This window comes from Zingiber officinale, chromosome 3A (genome assembly GCF_018446385.1).
Source record: "Zingiber officinale cultivar Zhangliang chromosome 3A, Zo_v1.1, whole genome shotgun sequence".
Classification (NCBI taxonomy): Eukaryota; Viridiplantae; Streptophyta; class Magnoliopsida; order Zingiberales; family Zingiberaceae; genus Zingiber; species Zingiber officinale.
In genome coordinates this window covers 34,504,785-34,524,390 of record NC_055990.1, presented here as the reverse complement: position 1 = coordinate 34,524,390, position 19,606 = coordinate 34,504,785, and the positions used below count along the sequence as shown (strand labels likewise).

The window sequence follows — 19,606 nt, the reverse complement described above, 5'->3', positions numbered from 1 at the left end:
GAAGCTGTCGCCTCAGATTTTGCAACCTCCAACTAGACACGCAGGGACTCCAAATACTCTAAGCATCCATTTGTTGTTGTTGGTTGAATACCCGCAATATGTTGGCAGTCAACTCAACGTCCTTCACCACTAGTGTCGCCAGGGTAGGAGCATGGGAGGTTTCCAGCTCCTTCAATTTATCAGAAAAGGTCTTGGGCTTCAAGGGTTTTTGCACCAAGCTCAGCCACCACTTGGACCCTTCCTTGTGCTTTCCGATCAAAGCTTGTCGTCGTTGGTTTTCAGGGCGGCCTCTAGTTTCTGTGATTTTGCCGCCTCAATACCAGCTATCTCTTAAGCTTCTTGGGCCTTTTCCTCCACTACATTGAGCAGGTCAGCCTGTGTCTGAGCCTCTTGCGCGACAGTCGGGTCAAAAATTTGGCCCGTAGATATTTCCTGCTCAATTATCTGCCCACGCAAGGTTTTATCCCCCCGGTGAAGTGAAACCCTGCAACGGCTTAGGACACGCTCATCCAAGCTGTGGAAGAACATGATTAGTAGCATGTTGTATACAGGGGTAGAACAACTAAAACTCACTGTAGTCAACTCTTGGGAGAATTTGCCCACCAACTCTAACAGCGGGTAATCCACTACTTTGTTTGTCGCACCTTTCTAGGCCTCCGTTAGTAGGCCCTTTGTCGTACTTGCCCGCAGGTGGACGAGGGATCTGAAGATTAAGCTGGAGCCAATACTTGGAGGGATGGCATGCTGAAAGCTGATGTGAACTGAAAGCGGCCTTTAGGTGGGCGTGACAACGAGGGAGGAGCCTATGGAGGTCGAACGATAGGTAAAGGGGCAAACCCATGAGGAGTGAAGGTGGCAGACGACCCACTTGCCACAGAGGCCACTTCACCTTATTTTGGACTAGAGGGATGTGGGAGTGAAGCAACTTGCCTAGAAGAAGTTGGAATGCTTTCTAGGGCTAAAGTAGACCCCCGAGCAGGTGGACGGGCAGAAGGTGGCCGCTCGAGGGATGATTGCACTGATGGAGTATCTTGACGCCTCTTACGTTGGAGCCGTAAGGGCGGCTCCAAGTCTACAATGGGAGTTTCCTCAAGGATGGTGAGGGGCTCCGCGGCTACCATCTCCTCACGGAAGACTCTCTTGAGGAATTGATCGGCTGATCCACCCAGTCTGTCAATATGGCTTGTCCTCACCATTTTATCACATCTTTCTTCAGTCGTGCGGAGCCGAGGGTGTAAGCCCTAAACATGATATCCCTTTATAAAAAAGAAAGGACCTCAATCAGTAGGAATGCAAGAGCTAAGTTACCTAGGCTTACCAAAAGCATAGGGAAGCGATGTTCGAATGGGACTTAGTCTAAACATGTGAAGAAGACTTTCTCGTAGCAAGGAAGGGAGGCTAAACTGCATGCCTGCCAATTACTCTGAGGTAGCAGTACATGCAGGCACATGGTGATGGTCTCCCAATTCAGAGGAAGAAGGGAGATCTGCTCACTATTTAGTCACCCAAGGTATGGGCTCAGATGCTTGTATGAAAAAAGAAATGAGATTTTCATCCTTTATTTTAGGAGGGCTTTTTGTGAAAGAAGATGGCCTTAGGTTGAGATTGAACCATAAAAATCCTCGGCTCTAACTTCTTGAGGTAGTAAAAGTGATTGAACAGACGGGAGGATAAGGGGATATCATACAAACTAAATATGATTGTCATTCCGCATATTGCGTGAAAGGCATTAGGGGCAAATTGCGAAAGCATAATGTGAAGATACTGGCTTATCTTTGAAAAGAACTGAGGGATGGTAATTGTAGACTAACGTGAAGTTGGTCTTTTAAGAAAGTAACGAAGCTTGGAGGTGGGCGATGAGGACAATCCTGAGGACCAAGAATGTGGATACAGAAGGTTTTGTGAATCTCTAGATTTAGCCTAGTCGACTCGAGGTCGCAACTATCGAAATCAAAGTGGAAGGTAGCATACTAGGGGGTGAAGATTTCTTGAGCCATCGAAGAATGGAAAAGAAAGGTGAAGGGTCAAGAAAAAACACTTACTGGGAGGGTTATGGAGTGAAAATCACAAGTAGTAAAAATCATCGGAGCCAAAAGTTGAAGAAGACAAGACACGAATGAATCGTCTCCTAAAGGACTTAGGATTTTTAACAAGAGACCTAAGGGTATTTTAAAGTTTAAACCGTCTGATCGAAACAGCCCTACCAAGGGCAATCGTCAGATCAGAGGAGGTAAATCATCGTCAAACTATGCAAAAAGGCATGCGTCAGCCATCACATCAGAATGAAGTTGGTAAGACATGTGGTAATTGCCCATAGAATGACATTTATGATGGATGGGGACTAATGTGGTAAGTAGAGAGGGGAGGGGCATTTTAGTCATTTTTACTATAGCACCCCCTTTTTAGGGCACTATTCACGCAAAGGAAAGAGGGCTGCTTCGGGGGGCTTTCGAGACCGCCACCATCATTTTACGCGAAAGCCACCACCTCCTCTTCACGTCACCACTATCGCCTTCTCCTTCCTCACCGGCAAGCCACCGCTCTCTCTCTCTCTCTCTCTCTCTATGCTCTTTTATAGGGGGCACGCAGGGAAGGATCTTTCTCCACGCTAATCACTGACATCGACACTGAGGTCGACGTCAGCACTGAGGTCGACGTCGCCGTCCCTCCTCTCCTCTTTCTGGTCTTCTCCCCGCCTCACACAGGGGGCTTTGGTCCACCGCCAGGAGGAGGATGAGGCACAGGAGGGCCACCTTTGTCGCCACCTTGTGCAAGCCGACACCACCTCATGCATCAATATCGTCTTCTCCTCCTCACTCTGTCGCCACCGGACATACTCAGTGTCGTCCTCCTAGTGCATCCCACCATTCGATGCCACCTCTACCCACCGCCCCCTCCTTTTCTCTCTCTCTCAGCTTCGCTTTCTCGCAAGGTGATGTTGCCACTGCAGGTGTAATACCCACTAAGCTTGTAAGATAAATATATGAATGTGGGATTTTTCCTTAGAAAAATAATAGGAAGTGAGTTGAAGCAAAAAGAAATAAAATGAAATAAAAAGAAGAGGAGGTCAAGGATTGAACCATGAACCTCTTATATTATATTTCATAGAATTAATTAGTAGAAACCAATTGGGATAGAGAGAAGATGTTGATAGCAAAGGAGGGAAACTCATGATAAAGGTAAGAGTAAAAGCTAGCCAAAAGAAAATAAGAAAAGAGCAAGAGAAGGGCAACTTGCCTTCCTTCTTTCTCTCCCTCTTTCTCTCTTCATTTTGCCAAAAATTTAAAGAGGGAATTAAGAGGATTCATTCCCCCTTATTTAATCATGAATGGTGAGAATAAATTAGGAAATAAAATAAATAAAAGAAAAATAGAAAATGGGTTAAGGGAGAAGGAAAGCGAAAATCAATTTTGCTACCTCTTCCCCCTTAACATAAAAGGGAGCAAGAAAAGAGAAAGTTATTTTTCTCTCATTTCCTCATCCTCCCTCTTCCTCACCGAGAACACCCACTCCCTCTCCTCCATCTTCGGCCCCAAAGCTAAGGGTTTTCTCCTAAGAAAGCTAAAGATACAAGGAGGACTTAGCAAGGGAATCAAGGGAAAGGAACTAGAAGAAGAGGCTACTTCTTCCATCACTATACCTTAGATCCACAAGCGAAAAGGATGTAAGCTTCCCCTCACCTATGGTACAAGGCTTTTATGTGATTTTCGGATTCTATAAGGATTAGAAAACCTAGGAAAGAATTTAAGAAAATTCGGCTAAAGAAAGGGTTTTCAAATCTAGGATGATTTAAACAAGTCCTTATTTCATGATATTCTTTCTATGCTATGTAGGAAGGATTTTCTTCATGTTTTTATACTTAAATGATGCTTGATCAGAGGAGTACCTAACCCTAGAATTTTGGCCAAAAATATTTTAAGGAGGTTAGGGAAAAATATTGTTTAACTAAACTAGTACAAAATTTCTCCCATGAACTACTAAGGGTTTTTATTGGTTTTCTTGCTTGAAAGTTACTTGGAACCAAAGAAATCCATTTATATGTTTCGGCCAAGAAAAGGGCTTAGGGTTAGGAAGACCTTTAAATTTAAATAATCATGTTTGTATGATAGAATATAGAGTTCTCTTAAAGAATTGCATGTTGTACATTGCTAGAAATTCATGAACTCTTATTTTAGATTTTCGGCCATGATAAGATGGATAGTTTAGAAAAGCTTGAACAAAATTCTAATATGCTCAAGACCTCTGTGATATTATGATATGAAAGTTGTTTAATGCTCTTATGTTTAAATTGAGTATAGAAAATTAGTTACATGATATATGACATGTAAGATCACAAGGGTCCTAGCTTGTTTATGAACCAACTTTGTATATGATGTTCTTAGTAATTTTTGCCATGAAACTTACTAAGGTTTTCCATGCTTTAGGCCACTTAAAACCTAGTTTAGAGATTGGTATGTTTCGGCCATGAGGAAAAATAAAAGAAAAAGGGAAAGAAACCTAGGAAGCCTAAGACACAATTCACATGTATGTTTATTATGCTTGTCTTTATACATGCTATGAAACTTGTATAATTTCTCATGCTTTTAGGCTATTTGAAGCAAGTTTATATTCTGTGAGTTTCAGCCAAGTAGGGTTTAAAAGACCTAGAGGCCTTAGAAATGAAACCAAATGTGTTAAAAGTGCTTCTTATGAAAATATGATAATGTGTTGATTGTGTCACATATTTGTATAATTTTTCCATGACCTAAATGGATCATTGTGTGTTTCGGCCATGAAGGGATAAATGCCCTAGAAACCCTAGAACAAAAATTAAATATGCTTATGTCACTCTACATGAAATATGATAAGTAGAAAACCAAAGTTCTCATACTATATGTTGTTTAGTGACCTAAATGAGGCTAGGGTAAGTTTCGGCCATACCTATTGTATGATGTCTTGTTATGAATTTATACATGATGTTAGTTCAAGTTCACATGCTTGTATGTTTGTTTTTAGCCCTAATGAACACTTGTTAAAAGTTTGACCAAGACATACGTTAAGGGCTTGAAGGACTTAGGAACTAGCTCAATATGCTTACTATGCTATTTGGAAAAAATGCTATAAATATGGTTTAAGGTTTCCATGCTTTCATGACATTTGGGACCTTGTTTATATACTGATAGGGTTCGGCCACATGAGTTTAAGGACTTGGAGAACTTAGAAACCAAGTTAATCATGCTTATAATGCTTCCTATGAAATTTATGTGATGATGATTTAGGTTTCACATGCTTGGAGGTTGTTTTTACTTAAATTGAGACCTAAGGGGGTTCGGCCATGATAGGAACCCAAGGGTTTAGGAAGCTTAGAACCCAAGTTAACTATGTTACCATGTTTCTTATGATAGTATAATCACATGATATACCCTTATGCTTAACCATGTATGCTTGTGATTTATACCTTTTTATGATATGATATGTGGATAGAGATATGCATATTTTAATGATATGTTATGTGCTTAGAAATATGCAAGCTTTAATGATATGCTATGTGCTTAGAATATGCATGCTTTTATGATATGCTATGTGAGTAGAAATATGCATGCTTTAATGATATGCTATGTACTTAGAATATGCATGTTTTTATGATATGCTATGTGTTTAAAATATGCCTACTTTTTATGACATGATGTATGCCTAAGTGATGCATACTTTTTATGATATGATGTATGCCTAAGTGATGCATACTTTTTATGATATGATGTATGCCTAAGTGATGCATACTTTCTTATGACATGATGTATGCCTAAGTGATGCATACTTTTGATGATATGATGTATGCCTAAATGATGCATACTTTTATGACATAATGTATGCCTAAGTGATGCATACTTTTATGCTATGCTATGTGACTAAATGATGCATTTTTATACATGCTATTTTACTTTGTAAGGCTTGTACCAAGGGTGGACTCCTAATCAGTCCCTAGGCCTTGCTTTGTGATCTAGGCTAAGCCTTGCTTTGTGATCTAGGCTAATAAGGGATGGGCTCCTTAGTACACCCCTAGACCTTGCTTTGTGATCTAGGCTAAGCCTTGCTTTGTGATCTAGGCTAATAAGGGATGGACTCTTCAAGTACGCCCCTAGGCCATGCTTTGTGATCTTGACCTAGTTCCTAGTATGATTCAAGACTTGTTACCTTGGATATACTTAGGACGCGCGCATCTATGTTATGTATGTATGGTACAAGCCGGGGCCCTAAATATGTTGATATTATGTTCAAGTATATATATGTAAGAAGAAAATAGTTTTAAAAGATCATGAGACATACACATGTTTTTCGGATACATGTTTTTAAAATCATGATGCATATAATCTATGATTATGTTGTGTTGAGGCTATGATTTAAGATATGCCATGATATGATTATGTTATGTTTCATGCTATGTTTTAAGAGATGATATGCCATGATATGATTATGTTATGTTTCATGCTATGTTTTAAGAGATGATATGCCATGATATGATTATGTTATATTTCATGCTATGCTTTAAGAGATGATATGCCATGACTAGTTATAATGTTAGCTATGTTGCATGATAAGCTTAAAGAGTATGATATGTTATGCTATGACTAGTTGAGATCATGTTAAGTTGAGACATTATTTGATTATGTGTTGATTGTTGGTTTTAGTGAGTAGGAAAGGAACTTACTGAGCCATGAGTGCTCATAGCTTACTTTCCTTGTACCACAGATAAAGGAAAAAGCTGGATGAGTTAAAGGAGCAGCAGGAGGGGCAACGAAAATGTGTGTGGCGGTGGCTAGGCAACTAATTAAGAACCTGCTTTAAAACCTTTAAGAACTATGCTTTGGTTTTGTGAAATGTAATACAATATGGGTGACTTGATGTTAAGTTTTTATTTATTTTGTTATCATGTTATAAAACCATGTTAGTGTAGTTCGGTTTTAATTAAGTTAAGAAAAATAATTTTAAGTCTTCCGCTGTGATACGTACGTAGAGTATCGTAGCCCCGTCCCTTGTTGATAGCAGGGAGGGCGGGCGTTACAGCAGGGACCTCACGCGCACCATCTCTCCTGCTACAAGTGTTGTCTCCTCCCTATCCCTCTTGCGCCGAGGCTGCCTCTTGTGACCGCCAGCCTCGCAGCCATCCCTATGGCTCCAGAGGCTGCTGCCAAGTGCGTGACACTACCTCCTGGCGTCGACGCCGCCTCCGTTGCCTCACCTCATGCCGGCAGCCACCTCCATTGCCAGATAGACTTTCAGACACCAACATAGGACGCTAGTGCTGCCTCCGTCACTATTTGCCTTGCCCTCATGATGCCGCTACTGCCCACTACCGTTGTGGCCTTTATGCCACAGTCGACCGTTGCCACTGCGCCATAGCGGTTCGCAACCATCCTGATGGTGGTTGCTGCCCCGCGCCAATTATAGTTGTAGGCCCCGTTGACTCCAATCTGATCATACTCCACTTTCATTGGGTTCCGCCCTTTGCACCCATTTGGTTTGTGTTCCTTGTTCTAGCCTTCGCATCGCTATTATGTTTCGGCCTTCGAGCTACGGTTGAATCCTGATCTATGTGTCATCATCATTGTGTTCTGGCTTGAGAGCCACGGTTGTATTCCGGACTGTATGCTTTGTGTCTAGTCTTCGTATTGTTGTTATATCTCGGCCTGCGTGCTGAAGTCATATCCTAGCCTATGTGCCGATGTCATATCCAAGCCTACGTGTCACTGTTAGGTCCCAGCCTGCGTGTCGTCTTCCAGCCGGATCCAGGTTGTACTCAACTCAGCATCGTCAGATCTAGCTCTTCATCCTGCTCGGAGTCATCTGCTCTTCCGGGTCACGACAACTCGAGCAGTGTCTCGACCAACTCACCGATCCACCCGAGGGCACCCCCTGGGCCAAGGTACGTTCTCCATTCATATTCTATACGTATTTCAATATTATACATCTTATTTTGTTACTTATATATTCGTTGGATCTGCCTCAAGCATCGGGGTACCAGAGACTGAGCAACCCGATGGCTGACTACTGGCAGCGTTGACTAAAGAACTTGTGACGACTTGGTCAACATAGAAGTCATCTCAGCATACCCCCCTTCGAAACATCGTGATTCGGTCAACATTCCACCTCATCCGGCAGTCCATCTGACTCAGATTCCGGAGTAAATTAGGGACAATCAAATCATTACACTAATATGTTATCGCAAAAACCCTACCTCGCATTTAACACAAGACAGACGATAGGACAACGTTTTCTTTGAAAAAGATAATGTGACAGGTGGCATCGAGAGGATATCGGGGTTAATGCTCGGTCAAACAGTGGACATCAGTAGGACTCAAGTCCGGTCAATTAGTCCTGAACCTCCTTTGACTAGACTTGAAAGGGATGCTTGTGATATGATGTATAATGGATGACCCTAGGAATAGGGTGGGACCAATGGTCAAGATAATGTGGTGGTCAAAAGTCAAGAAGAGATGGTAGTTAAGGTCAGAGAGTATGTGTCCCAACAGACCGTAGTCCCTTGATTGAGGCCTAGCTCCTAGTTAGCTTTCGATCAACCCTAGTGTAAATCAGGCCCCCAAGGCTTAAGGGCGCGACTCCCAGTCTACTCTCGATCGACCCCAATATCAATCGGGCATTTAGAGCTTAAGGGCATGACTCCCAGTCTACTCTTGGTCAGCTCCAGCGTCGGTCAGACCCCCAGGGCTCATTCTCTCACTTCTCTTGGGCACGACTCTCAGTCTACTTTCGGTCGGCTATTACGTAACCGTAAGTGTACAATTTCATCATCGGTAATAAAAGATTATCGTTCCCACAGAGATTGATTATAAGTAATAGAGATGTCTCACGACGGATTAGCTAAACAATTAACAAAGGTACTAGTAAAGCAACTAGAAATAGAAATAGAAAAGTAAATGAAAGAACTTGGTTTTATGAATGTTCTAGGAGTTTAGTTTCATTTTATATTTATCGATGTAATATGGTTCACCAATTCATATCCTCAATTAACATGCATTTGTAGGAAGTCACTGGTTTTCTCTTGCAGAAGACAACCGGCAAGGGACCTTGATCTACACTACAACCAAATAAATAGATATGATCCCTATGAAGTCCGTTAGTGGGACTACCTATCACTAGCGTCCTTCTGTCATACGACACAGAAACACATCTCTACTCAATCCACGTAATGATGTAGGTATTACTCTACTCAATCCACGTAATGATGTAGGTATTAAGTACATTCAACCATCCCACCTCCTTATAGAGACTTGCTTCACCTTTCAAGAAGACACCCCAGACGTACGTTAGTGGGACTACCTGTCACGAGCGTCCCTTAGTCATACGATCTAGGGCATCCCTCTATGGGATCCACAAGTATCACAAACATGCAATCAAACATGGTAATTAGGTCCAAACACATGAATCCACACAAGATTAACTAGATACAAAACATGCTAACATCATCTAAATAGGAAATTGGTATATCCATGAGACCTTACATCAAATCACACCACAAATACTTCCTTAATCCTAGAACAATAGATCTACTCCATAGCAAAAAGATAAAGATTCGAAGACAAGAAGATTACAAGTATTTCAATCCCAATCTGTAGACAAGAGAATAGAAAAGCTTATCAAGTGTCGATGAGTGATCTTCGGAACCAATCCTTAGCTACCGGAGTCGATGTGGAGATGGAGATGGCCTCAGATCGACAGATCACGGACGAAGAATAGTACCAAGTTGGATCTCCCCAATGGGAGAGCCTTCCTCTCCTTTGAAAGGGGAAGAAACCCCCTTTTATAGAGCTGGGACACGGGCACCACACGTGACGCGGTTGTGTAGATCTCACACGACCTCTTACATTCTCCTCTCGACCAGGGTGGCACAACCGTGTGGATCCACACGACTGTGTTCTGCTTTGGCTTTGGATGGCCTACACGGTCGTGTGGCTCACACGGCCTGACCATTCTTGGTCTTTGGAAATCCTACACGGTCGTGTGGATCACACGACCAATCTTTGCTTGCTCTTTGGATGTGTTGCACGGCCGTGTGGATCTACACAGCCATGCTTTGGATATACTGCTGGGTGACACAGCCATGTGGCTCTCACACAGCCATGTCATGCTCCTCCTCTGGTGAAGCCACACGGCCTGTGTGCACCACACGACCAAGGTCATTTTCGTCCTTGCTTCTTTGACATAGTCGTGTAGGTCATATTGTCAGTGTTATTTTCCTTCGGTTGTTGACTGGCTCGACTGTGAACATCGTGATCTCCAAATTTGACTTCCCTCAACAGAAAATACATAAGAGCAGATATTCGAACAAAAAGGAATAATTATGCTAAAAATAAGACAAAGAGTATGAAAGTGCATAGACAAAGCATGCGTAAACTATATATATAATCTGAGCACATCATCGACCCCAGCTCCTGTTGGTCCACCATGGCCTAGTCCCTCAATTTTCATGAGCATGACTCTCAATCTACTCCTGGTCAGCCCAAGTTCCAATCAAACTATCGCTAGGGAACAACATTATCAAGGAATCACGACCACCTATCAGAGAATAATAGTCATTTGTGAGGGAATATTATGATATTCTACCACATGCATGCCACAGAACCTTCCTTCACCCAATGGAAGTTCGTCATATATTCTCAATCATCCAACATATCCTAACACTCGACATTCTATGATGCCTCATTATTGCGAAGGTTATGAGAGACAGTATAAAAAGGAAGGTCTTCTCCGTTGGTTAGATACGCACACATACACACATCTACTATAGTTCTACTTTTTTCTTGCACTTTTCGATGAGCCTCTTTTTATGAATTGAGTGTTGGAGGACCTACGTCAAGGACCTCTTCCCTGGTTCTCACTTTAACACCCTTGTAGGATCTCTCTGTGGTGTGTGTAGGCTTGTGGGTACTACTTTCAATGTCTCTTCCCTACTCCCTTGAGAGATCTAAAAGCCTACAATGCATCTTCAGGTCCATAAGCTCAGTCCTCTCTTTATCAAAGCTCTCACCCTCATCACAGACCCCTCATTTTACTCAATTTATGGATGGGATCTGATACCAACATTGATAAGAGACTTGTAAATCTGGTTGACTTGAAAAATAAAATTTAAAACAAAAATAATATAAATAATATTTATTAAGGATTGTTTTTATCATGTAAATTAGCTGGACAATTTTATTTTTAATTCTAAGGGATCAATTGATTCCATTTCAAATAAAAATATTTTATTCGTAACTTCCTACTCAATCCATCAATTAATTAAACTATTAGTTTAAGTGATTATTTAAGTCAAGTGTACATTAATTCTCACAACTCATTTAAAAATTTACTTATTAATATAATTTTTCGAATCCATAATATAATTTTTTTTATCGAGTTCTAAGTCTCTTATATGCATTAAGCATTCAACTTATTCCATATTTCTTCTTTTACACCTTTTTGTACTCTTTTAAAATTATCGATTTAATTTTTTTATTCAATTGTCTTTTAAATACATGTCTTTTATAATTTATTCCTGCAAATTATTATTTATTCAGTAGATATTATTAATAATATTTTTTTCCATTTTATGTTTGGAGAGTAATACATTTCCGAAATAATAAATCCGTGAGCATTAGCATATTAAAAGCTGGAATAATTCAATTTTTTTTAAAAAAAATCCCACCTCTTTTTCCTAGGATTAAAAAATATTTACAAAAAATATAAAAAAATAGACAACATAAATGCTTGACAACTTCATCGAGGTTGGTGTTATTCTCGTGCTAAAATAACTCAATTTTTTTTATTTTTTTTTTCAAAAATTGCCTTAATGCATCTAAAGATTGCCAAAAATAAAAGTATTTTTTAAATTTTCAAACCCAAAACAATATTAATATTGAAATATGTAATGTAATTAAAATGCTTCCATATATATCTCCTAATATTTTTTTAAAAAAATAAAAAATCTTTTTTTATATTATACAATAATTATTTGGTTTAATAGTAAATAAGTTAAACTCCTAAGGCCTCTTTGGTCAATTATCCAATGCTTAAACCGTCAAGGTGCAATTAAAAAAAAAATTATTGACACTTATCGTAAACAAAAACAATCCCTCGACAACATATCACTTCCTACAAGATCACATTTCATCACACAATCAACCATTTCGAGATGCTCTTATGCTACAACCAAAACTTTCATAAACTAGCTTTAAGTTTATCGAACTACTATATGTCGATCTAAAATGTCTAAAAATAAACCAAGGAACAAGGATGTTATAGTAGTTGTTACGAAGCATTCTTAGCTCAAAACTCATCTTCATCCCAACATAATTATTAATGTCATATAAATTTAAGAAATTTTCATGATTATTTTTACTACTAGATTCTTATATTCATTTTTAAAAATTAAAAATTATATTTACTACTATATTCATTTTTAAAAAATTAAAATTATATTTTATTCTTAGATTTTGTAGTAGGGTTCAGCTGGAGTTTACTACGACTGACAAATTCAAACACACATAGTCACACTCTCAATGGGCAGCAATTGCTCAATCCTTGGTCCCTTCACTCTTCCTCCTCCTAACGGAACAACACAGCCCATCCTTTAATAAACACAATTGCATCTCTTCGTTTCTCTCTCCTAGATAATTAAGCGTCGAGTAACCCCCACAAGTGTAACTAAGTTAGTACTCGAGTGGTAGATTTATATCATAATTAAGTGTCAAGACAGAAGAAGAGAAGGAAATAACACTTGTCATATATTCTTAGTCCACCTCAGCAAGGGTGAAGGAAGTGTAAAATTTTTTTACATACAATTGTTCACCTGATTAATCCTAAATCGTCAAACTAAATTCTGATGAGTCTGGGATCCATGTGCAACTATTATCGTCGACCAATCAACCCTAATTCTCTAAATCAAATTTCATGATCAACTTGGATAGGTTATAATTTTGGGCTCCCCCACTGTTCCTTTCATTTCCCCACTAAACTTTTCCCCCATATTTTATATAAATATTTATAGTATATATATATATATATATATATATATTTTGTTGAGCTTGTCATTGTGACTTACCATTTTGGTCCTCTGTTTTTGTGTATATAACACAGGAAGGGGATGGTAGTGAAATGTACACAGGCACTTGCACTCCATTAGGGTTTGAGGCAAAGCTCTGCTCTGGCCATGGGTTCCCAAGGAATGGAAGAAAGGGTTTACCTCTTGCCTATTCTTGGCCCTTTTGCCTTATCTCGGAGAAAATGTGTTCTATGTTTAATATTTTCTTTTCTCTTCTTCTATATTTGTGGTAGTTGATTCTTTTTCAATATTGGTTCGGTCGGTTGTTTCGCTGCAATTGGGGGATGAGACCCCTGTCTACATCGATCGGTGATCTTATTTGTCTTCGTTATAGTATATAACATGTTTATGGAAATTTTAAGGATTTCCTTTAGCATGTATGTTGAAGATTATTAACATACGAAAGCGAGAATTCTCGTTCGATTTAGTTGTATCATCGCGAGACGATGATCTTGCGTGTATTAATTGCTCTGTTTGATTGGACTATGATCGAGGAAGTTATTCCTCATTGCTATTATTTTTCATGGTGTATTCATACCTCTTTTTGTATAGACATTTTTAGACTTAAGTCATGTGTAAAAGACGTAGTTTAATGAATATTTAAGATATTAAAGATAAAGTTGTCAAGATAGTCTTATACTAGTTTGATCTAGTAGGAAAGTTCTATATGTTCACTTTCTTCTACTATGTATATTTATGGAAAATTTTAGCCCTTTTTTTATAGTATGTTGCATCTTTATCTTAATATTTTCCTTCACATTCATGTATAGGATGAACGAGTTTTGAATGAACCAGAAGATCAGCAGCAGCAGCAACAGCAACAATTTGTCCAAATGGACGAACATGTAGTAATGGATGATTTATTCCTTGACCTAGCGGAAGATCACTTATCTATTACTCAAGAGAATGGATCGGTTGACGAGCAATATCAACAAAACTACGGAAGAAAGAGGCACAATCATCGACATACGATAGAACAAATCCAAGGACTTGAGGAGTAAATTATTTATTTATTTATCTGTCTTAGTGAAAGAATGAAATTAGGTTTACTTGACTATTTGTTTAAAGGTACTTCCGACAAAGTCCACATCCGGATGAGACACAACGAAGATTAATTTCCCAAGATCTTGGATTAGAGCCTCAACAAGTGAAGTTTTGGTTTCAAAACAAGAGGACACAAATAAAGGTGAGAATTAAGATATAGTTTAGTTTTCTATGAATGAAAATAAATTCATAAAAATATTTTCTCGTAATTATGCCTCTGTGAAAAAAAAGAGGCAATCATTGAGGAAGTGTTTCTATCGATGTGTCTTGCTTGTAGAACCAAATGGAGCATGAGGATAACTTAAGGCTGAAAGAAGAGAACACACAACTTTTAACTGAAAATGTGAAGCTGAAAGGGGCACTACGTACCATTCGCTGCTCCAATTGCGGCCAACCTCCCACACTTGACGAGAAGAGCATCGACGAACTCATACTTGAAAATGCTGGTATGCGCGAGAAGGTAAATAACAATTTTGATCGAAATTATTTGGATAGTCAATATTTAGAATGATAAATTTGTTTTAAAAAGGGGGTCTTTTGTAAAAAAAATGGACTGGTTTGATTCACAGATCGAGATGGTGATGGGCCTGATTGCAAAATACACAAGTCGACCGTTGAGGACGCCCTCCGTGCTGCTCGAGCCGCCGGTGGCCGAACTGAATTTGATTCTGAGCCGGAAGGGACCGGAGACTGAAAAAACGGCGGCGCACTTGTTGGCTGTGGTGGCCATGGAGGAGCTTCTCGCGATGGCTCAGCGGGAGGCGCCGCTGTGGATTCCAGGCATAGCTGGGCTCGGCGAAGCATTGAACGAGGAAGAATACGCCCGGGCCTTCCCCGGTGGGCTCGGCCCCAGGTTCGCAGGCCTCGGCATCGAGGCCAGCAGGGCCACTGCGATTATCGCCATGGACGCCGTCAGATTGGTCGACATACTAATGGACGTGGTAGGCAGTTTTTACGACGGCTTACAAAAAAAAAAAAAAAAAGGGGATAACTTTTGGGGATTTTGACGGCGTTGCAGAGTAAATGGAGCGCGTTCTTCTCCAGCATCGTCGCCGGCGCTACTTACATAACGGGCTATTCATTCGGAACAGGAGAAAGCTATGACGGCTCTCTGCAACTGGTAAAGGCGTCAGCTTGTGATACATCTTGTTCATTTCACTGATCGCCATTATTTGAACAAGTACCCCCCTTCTTTCTCAGATTACTGCTGAGCTCCAAGCTCCAAGCCCCTTGGTGGCTCTCAGAGAGGGGTTGTTCCTGAGGCACTGCAAGCTGCATGGTGAAGGGCTCTGGGCGGTGGTTGATGTTTCCTTTGAAGTGTCCCCCGACGCCACCATGACTAAGTTTCGCAGAAGGCCCTCCGGATGCATCATTCAGCAACTGCCAGACGATCGCTCAAAAGTGGATCAAAATATTTGTAGTTAATTTGTTGCATTATAGTCTGTTAACCTTTTCATTTCTGATCAATCCCCTTCCTATGGCTCGTAGGTCATATGGATTGAACATGTGGAGGTGGAAGCCGGAGGCATTCATGACATGTACAAGCCCATCGTCAACTCTGGTCTGGTATTTGGAGCAAAGAGATGGCTGGAGACGCTGTCAAAGCAATGCGAGAGAATGGCTAGTCTCATGGCCAGCAATTCCACTGCTCCTATAGTAGGAGACGACGCCGTAGCGACCAAGAACATACTGAAGTTATCGGACAGGATGGTGGTGTGCTTTTTCAGCGGTGTGAGCGGCTCTGTGCTTCACCAGTGGGCAGATAGACGTAATGTGGGTATGAATGATGTGAAGATTAGAGGCAGGAAGAACAATGGCGATCCAGGGAGGCCTACTGGCATTGTTCTTAGTGCAAGCACTTCGATCTGGCTCCCAATCCCTCCAAAGAGAATTTTTGATTTCCTCCGCGATGTGCCCTCTCGTAACCAGGTATTCAGAGCCCAGTAATCTTGTAACTAGGAGATAATACAAAAATCGATGCTCAATACTCTTTGCTTGTTTCTGTGAGACAGTGGGACGTTCTGCTACATGGAAGCATGCTCCGTGAGACAGCCAGCATCGACAATGGCCAGGATGAAAAAGGAAACTGTATCTCCATATTCAGTGTTGGAGTAAGTTCAAAATCAATTGAATTCCCTTGTTCCTCTACTTGTAGATGATATTTCTTCTACTCTAACCGATACATTTTGATGGCAATGTAGATGCCTGAGGAGGGGAGAAAGACGATGATGCTCCAAGAAATCTGCTTTGGCCCAATCTGCTCATTCGTGATTTATACTCCTATTGATTCTGTCATAATCAATGCTGTGATCGGTGGTGCAGACCCCAACTTTGTTGCATTGCTGCCTTCGGGGTTTGTCATCCACCCCGATGGGCCCTCTGGATTCGGGGACGATGAAGCTAAACCTGGAGGTTCTATTCTGACGGTGGCGTTTCAGATCTCAATGCACTCTCGTCCAAATTCTAAGATCTCTGCCATATCCATTGCAACAGTGAATAATCTTCTGTCTTGCACCTGTGCCAGAATAAGAGCCATTGCTTTGGCCCAGTAATGCAGGCAGAAATTGAAGAGCGGAGCTGGAGTTGCTTGTTTCGAAAGGAGGATCAATAAAAAGTGAGCTGTGTTGTCAAGAACTATGCAGTCCATCAGTATCTTGTTGTGGCTCACTGTTACCCTTTCTGTTTTTCATCAATTTCCCAATAAATCAGCTCCGTGACTGAATTTTCTTTTCCAATCAGAAGCAAAAATGATCTTAAAACTTTTCTTGATTATGAAGAGTCTATCACATTTTGTTTTTGACTATATGAATTCCATTAAGTTTGTATTAATTATAATTTATAAACCTGTCGAGTGGTAACGTGGGTTGAGATTATGCATGGTCCATGCAAGTCGCATTCACTGAAATAAGACTGTCTCGTACCTGCGAGCGACAACATATTTAAAATGTTATATTCAAATAAAAGAATTTAATAGTCTATTCCAATTTTCTGAAATTTTATAAAATATATGAGAGAAATTATAAAATACAAAAATCTATTATATGTATTTGTATTGTGAAAATAAAAGATAATTACAAATAATTATAAAATTACTCATCACAGTTAGTATATATTAGCCACTAGCCAATTATTATAGGACCCGATATTAATATGATTTTTGACTAGTAAAATACAGATAACGCCCATGTATAATCAACATTTTTTTAATGAGTATTTTTTTTAATAGAATATACTCAAACTAACTACTCTTGCTTAAATAACGAATAGATAAATATTTTTTAGTACAAGTAGTAAGTAACTGATTATGTTATAGAAATAAAATTAAATTAAAATGTAATTTAAGCTTTCTGAAAGGGCTGGTAGAATTCAAACATTGCTAAGTATTAATGCAAGTAATTGGCAGTTTTTATGAAATATATATCTAAAACAAAGGCCAAAAATATATTTTAGTAAAATTAAAATTAATTCAGGATTAATTTCAGACGCCGGAGTCCAGTCCGAACGAATCTACAGGTAAGATTTATAGTATATTAAAATTATATATATATATATATATACACGAGGTTATTTTTTTTTAAAATTGAATAATTTCTCATGCCTTGCTACAATAGGTCATCACTGGATGTCGGTGGATCACCCCAAGCTGGATTGTTATCAGATTCCGGTCAGTGACCAGAATCTCAACCTTAAACTGGCCAGAATTCAACAGTGAGCAAGCCACTAGCGTCGTGGCTGAATCGCGGCCAATTGTAGCTGGATTTCAGCTGTAATCTTGCTACGAATTGGTAGGGGTTCGGTAGTAGCTGGATTCTAATCACCATCGTGCCATATCGAGGTCCAAATTTGGCAGCGATCGCTGTCGAAATTCGACAGTGATTGTAGCCGCTAGTGTTGCGGCAAGATCATGGTCAATTACGGCTGCAATCCGATCGGAATCCAACCATGAACCGGTCGGGGGTCCGCCACAGGCTGGATTCCGACCACGATCGCACTAGATTGCAGTCGGAATCCAGTTGCAATACCCAATAAGTTCACCTTCCTCTATACTATAGTTTGGTTGGACCATGTGCCTGGAGGTCGCCGATAGTGGGCGTGCGACCAGGTGGGCTGCCGGCGGGCGAGGCAAGTGCAATCGGCGCAAGGCGCGGTGGGAGCATGGGGCAGGAGGAAGAAAATGACAAAAATAGAAAAATAACATGGCAGCGCTACAGTACACAACGCTCACAGTCACGTAAATAATGACGCTGATAATCGGACACTTTTGAGAATCGGGATGCCCGGGAGTACTTCCGGGTGTTCGGAACGCAGAGGGGCGTCCATAAGTGTGTAGAGTAAAAATGTGTAGGTTAAAATTTTTCTATATAAAAATGATATTTTGCATATTCTTACCCCTGCACACTCATGCACGATCCTCACAGGTTCGAGTGCTCGGACCGCAGAGGGACGCCTATGAGTGTATAAGGTAAGGGTGTGTAGGTTAAAATTTTTCTATATAAAAATGATACCCTGCATACACTTACTTTGCATATATATATATATATAATTGTTATGCTACGAACTCTATCCTGCGGATTGTTATGGACCGACTGCCATGTCATATTATTTTATTTTTTTAATACAATATTTTCTCTTCTTTTTTTATTTCTTTTGCTTCTTCGTTCTCGTTGCATGCTCATCGTGCCTCGCTCGTCACCTCGCCGCGCCTCATCACCGCACCTCGCCACACCTCATCACCGCTGGCCACCGGCCGTCTAACCATTGCCGAACTATGGGAAAGCGATCGCGTCCGTGTTGGGTCAACGACCGGATTCCGGTCGCTTGCCCAACACAGACGCGGTCGCATCCGGATTCCGGCGCGGTCGCGTTCGAATTCCAGCACGGTCACGTACGGATTCCGACGCGGTTGCGTCCGAAATCCGGTGCCGTCGTGTCCGGAATCCGGCGCGGTAGCGTCCAAATTCCGACACGATTGCGTCAGGATTCCGGTCGCCTGCCCAACACGGACGCGATCGTCCATATTTCGTAGTGGGAGGGTTGTGAGGAACCTGAAAGATTCATGTTTTTGGGAGAGTCTTCGAACTTGATCCCAGGTAAACATGAACCTGATCCTTGAACATATGACGAATCACTCCAAGATAAAGATGCAGCATCTTGGCAAAGTTAAATATTCGATTTCTTTGTGAAGCTTTGTCTAGGAAATGGTGGATGATCCCATACCCAAGAAGACCTAGTGTCTCGCCATGTTTAACCTGGAAGTCGATTTTTGAAATAGATATTTGATAACTTTTGTAATATGGTTTAACTTTGGAAGATCACATCGGTTAAACTTGGAGTAAAAATATTAAGTATCGTTTCCAATCCAATTTTAACTTCTGAAGGACAATTTGGATTAATAATGTTAAGCATCGTTTGCAATCCAAATTTAACTTCAGTAGAACACATGGGTAGCTAGGATAGTTTTATGCTTATACAAATTTTTGTACA

At 40.5% G+C, this 19,606-nt stretch overlaps 2 protein-coding genes across 2 annotated transcripts; both read left to right on the top strand.

Moving 5' to 3' along the window:
• Window positions 1–2,733: 2,733 nt before the first annotated feature.
• On the top strand, window positions 2,734–15,547 carry LOC122050340 (homeobox-leucine zipper protein PROTODERMAL FACTOR 2-like). The gene is made up of 6 exons (XM_042611252.1): window positions 2,734–2,970; window positions 13,849–13,923; window positions 14,400–14,582; window positions 14,629–15,063; window positions 15,141–15,242; window positions 15,323–15,547. Exons 1-6 carry the CDS (start codon window positions 2,734–2,736, stop codon window positions 15,545–15,547), a joined length of 1,257 nt encoding a protein of 418 aa, XP_042467186.1.
• Window positions 15,548–15,634: 87 nt separating this feature from the next.
• Window positions 15,635–16,693, top strand: LOC122053657 (homeobox-leucine zipper protein ROC2-like). The gene is made up of 3 exons (XM_042615660.1): window positions 15,635–16,051; window positions 16,135–16,233; window positions 16,324–16,693. Exons 1-3 carry the CDS (start codon window positions 15,659–15,661, stop codon window positions 16,672–16,674), a joined length of 843 nt encoding a protein of 280 aa, XP_042471594.1. The 5' UTR covers window positions 15,635–15,658; the 3' UTR covers window positions 16,675–16,693.
• The last annotated feature ends 2,913 nt before the right edge of the window (window positions 16,694–19,606 follow it).